Consider the following 3,417-nt stretch of genomic DNA (forward strand, 5'->3'; position numbering starts at 1 on the left):
CTCATGTTTGTGATTATAATCCAGGATTCGGACCTCACACACAAATGAAAGAGATTCTGCTCAATAAAAAGCTTCTTTCATCTCACCAATACATGTCTCTTGTGAAATTCTAGCGATTCAAGCACGATTTCGAAATTTAATTGTAAATATATAGAAGTTTTAAGAATTTGAGTAGTGTGGTTGTCAGTCGTGGGTAGAATTGGTGAATGTTACACTGTGTAAAGTGATTACTTAAACCAGCCTATGACGGTCGTAAGCCCCGTAAATGCCCAGACGTCTAAGTTGAGATGTCAAAAAATAATACTACTACTGTTGATGACAGTCGACAGGCCGGTTTCTCCTAAGGAGTTTTCCGTGGTTTCCTCCCAGTAAGAGCTAATGCTGAGATGTTCCCGATTGGCCTACACTAGATTATCCCTCCAGATTCCAACGCAGACAAAACAAAAAGGTAGCTCTTAATAGAGAAGAAAAATTCTACTTGACGATTTACAAACCAGGTATAATCATAAGTAGGTTAAAATATTGAGATTTCAAAAATAATATATTACTCACATTTGTGTATTAGGTGGGGTCTCTGTTACGATGTGGCTGGCGGTTGGGAGGCCGAGCTTTTCTTGCGTTTCCCGCAGGTCCTGCATCTTCCGCACTTCCTGCACCTCCGCGACCTGCCACATCTCCCACATGGCATGCATTTCTTGCATTTCCCAGAGCTGTGACAGCGACCACACATGCCGCAGATCAGGCACCTCACACATCTCCTGCAGGGCTGGCATTTGCCACATTCTCTGCATATTGATCATATATGAATATTATTTATTTATTTTAACTGCACATAGTTGGTGGAATTCCATATTGGGTAATATATCCAAAATAATATACGGTTTTTTGGATTGAATTCTACATTTATTTATGTATATGTTAATACGTGACGCGTTTCGTCTTCTTAGGACATTATCAAACACAAACCGTCTTTTATTTTGGATATATTACCCAACAATGAATATTATTTATTGATTCGGCATTAACTTTGTGCAATGACATGTTGATATTTAAAACAAAATACTTCAACAATATTTGATTGTTTCTTTAAACTTCATGTACAGAAAAGAAATAAGTACATTGGCTGGCTTATTGCTAAAAAGCAATATCTTCCAACCAACCTCAACCAGAATAGTGATATTGATCAAAACGTTTGATACCGTATATAGCTGTTTGCAATCAGAGGGTAAATAGTACTTGAAAAAAAGCATAAATAACAAAAAGGAAGGGAGTTTAGGGAAGGAGGTAGAGGGAAAAAAACTAAGGGAGGAGGTTTGATGGACAGCTAGGATTCTAATGATAGATAGTAATGTCTCACACGTTTCTTAAAAGTTATTAGAGAAGGTGCATTTTTTACAAGAAGAGGTAGTTCATTCCATATGAATATACAATATAATACAACTTAAGAGTTTTATTTCATTACACACTTTCTTTATTTTATCGATAATGCTGTAGATAAAAAAATAATAACTTCATCAAAAAATGTTTTCCCATTTAAAAAAGGCAAAAGATAAAAGTTCAAATGGACACTTAAAATATATTTTTTAAATTTGACTTGATTTTTTATCATTTTGATAAGGTTACGTTATAAAAATAATAATATATTTATATATCTCATAAAATAATTCATTAAATCACCGTAAAAGGTCCTACTCAATTTACATTTTCAAAGTGTTTTAAATTTTTTGAAAACTTTGGAAGGGCTAAATAAGAATATAATCAGTGTGTAATATTGATTTAAAAAAATAATATTGATTTTTTACTCACAGTGAAATCTTCATTCACAGTAATTAAATGTAAACGATAAAACGATGAAACGATGGAACGATGGAAGGAAAAATATATCAATTTATTGAACGAAGAAAAATGAAAACACTAATTCACAAATAACAATATCACACGACCGTGTGAAGTGACTACCAAAAATAGTAACAATAATTTATGCAAATAATGAAAATATGAAATAATTTTTTTTCCAATTAATTGAACGATGAAAAAATGAAAACACTTGCAATTCACAAATGACAATATCACACAACCGTATTTAGTGACTACCAAAAATAGTAACAATAATTTATGCGAACAATGAAAAGATGAATTGAAAAATCTTTCAATTAATCGAACGACAAAAAATTAAAACACCCGTAATTCACAAATGACAATATCACACGACCGTCTCCACTGACTACTAAGATGCGATAGGCGGCTGGCGGTATGCAATGTTGCCAAACAAATCGCAAATAAAATATGGGAAATTCAAGCAGATTTCAAGCACCGGTAACACATAATGTGGCGCCTCCCCCTCCCCTCCACACATAAGATTCTCGAGCTATAGATATCTATGGTACAAAATTTATTGTCGTTGTGCATCATTTATATTGTTTAATTTTAAACACTGGCTATTCTTTTATAGTGTTTGATAAAAATCGCTAGATGGCAACTGTAGTAATAAAGCTCGAGTCGCATTAAGTTGAAGGAAATTCGTTTCACTGTTTTTGGTGTCAGAAACTTTCGCTAGATGATACCCTCGTAATTTGCTATTTTTAATATATTTTTGCGATATTTAACCATTGTTTAGTTGTATTTTAATTCAATTTATACTTAACAATATTTGTTTTCCTATTTCACCGTTGCAAACAGAATTTAATGTTTTTTTTTACTGTAATAAACGGCGTTTTCGGCATTGAACTGAACTGGATGCTTTGAATTGATATTATATATAAAAAAAACATTAAAAAAACTAGCATTGAATGCAAATCTTTTTTTTGGGAAACAATTATAAAAAATGATTTCAACCACCTTTTTATGAGTAGACAATGTATTAGTTAACAACATTTATTTCTGGTACTTTCGTGACATGACTCCGACATTTTTATACCGCTTTTGGAACCATATTTATTGTCAGTAAGTTTTTTTTTTCGAATAGAAACGGAGTAGAAAAAATGTAGATTTTAAGATATATTTTGCTTTACTTTAATTAAATAAAAATACATATTCATTGAATACTTGTACGTTAACATTCTTTAACAATACTAATCGACAAATGCTTTAAAGATAAAAAATACATTAGAAAAGACAGACACAGTTATCTACATTATGTAGTTAAAATGTTAACTTTCATATGGAACCCCACCCCTGAAAAGCTATATGTGAGCTGAAAAGTAGGAAGTGGCATTTTCCAATATTGTTATATTCCAATATTCTTTATTACATTGCAGTTTGCTGGATAACAAGTAAGCGTATATTTTTTCACGACTTGTCTTTTCCATTTTACATACAGCTCAAGCATTCCATCTGCCCATGCGAAGGTTTTGTTTTCTAAGAGATAGGAGGATACTTTTCCATTGTTTTTCATGTTAATGTTTTCTATCGATTCCC

At 32.1% G+C, this 3,417-nt stretch overlaps 1 protein-coding gene across 2 annotated transcripts in view; it reads right to left on the reverse strand.

Annotated features, from left to right (window-relative positions):
• LOC148305839 (uncharacterized) overlaps positions 1 to 2,249 on the reverse strand; it is a 5,683-nt gene extending 3,434 nt beyond the window's left edge. Inside the window, exons 1-2 of one of the 2 annotated variants that reach the window (XM_088266021.1) lie at positions 1,807 to 2,249; positions 553 to 785 (exon numbers count right to left, since the gene is read on the reverse strand). In XM_088266021.1, coding sequence (XP_088122147.1) covers positions 553 to 782 — 230 coding nt within the window. In that variant the 5' untranslated portion in view covers positions 783 to 785; positions 1,807 to 2,249. Of the gene's footprint in view, positions 1 to 552; positions 1,587 to 1,806 lie in introns of those variants that run through there. The other variant, XM_088266020.1, reaches the window with a different exon arrangement.
• Positions 2,250 to 3,417: the final 1,168 nt, after the last annotated feature.

Source organism: Brachycentrus maculatus, unplaced genomic scaffold (assembly GCF_059751285.1).
Source record: "Brachycentrus maculatus isolate JH-2025_06_01 unplaced genomic scaffold, ASM5975128v1 h1tg000261l, whole genome shotgun sequence".
Classification (NCBI taxonomy): domain Eukaryota; kingdom Metazoa; phylum Arthropoda; class Insecta; order Trichoptera; family Brachycentridae; genus Brachycentrus; species Brachycentrus maculatus.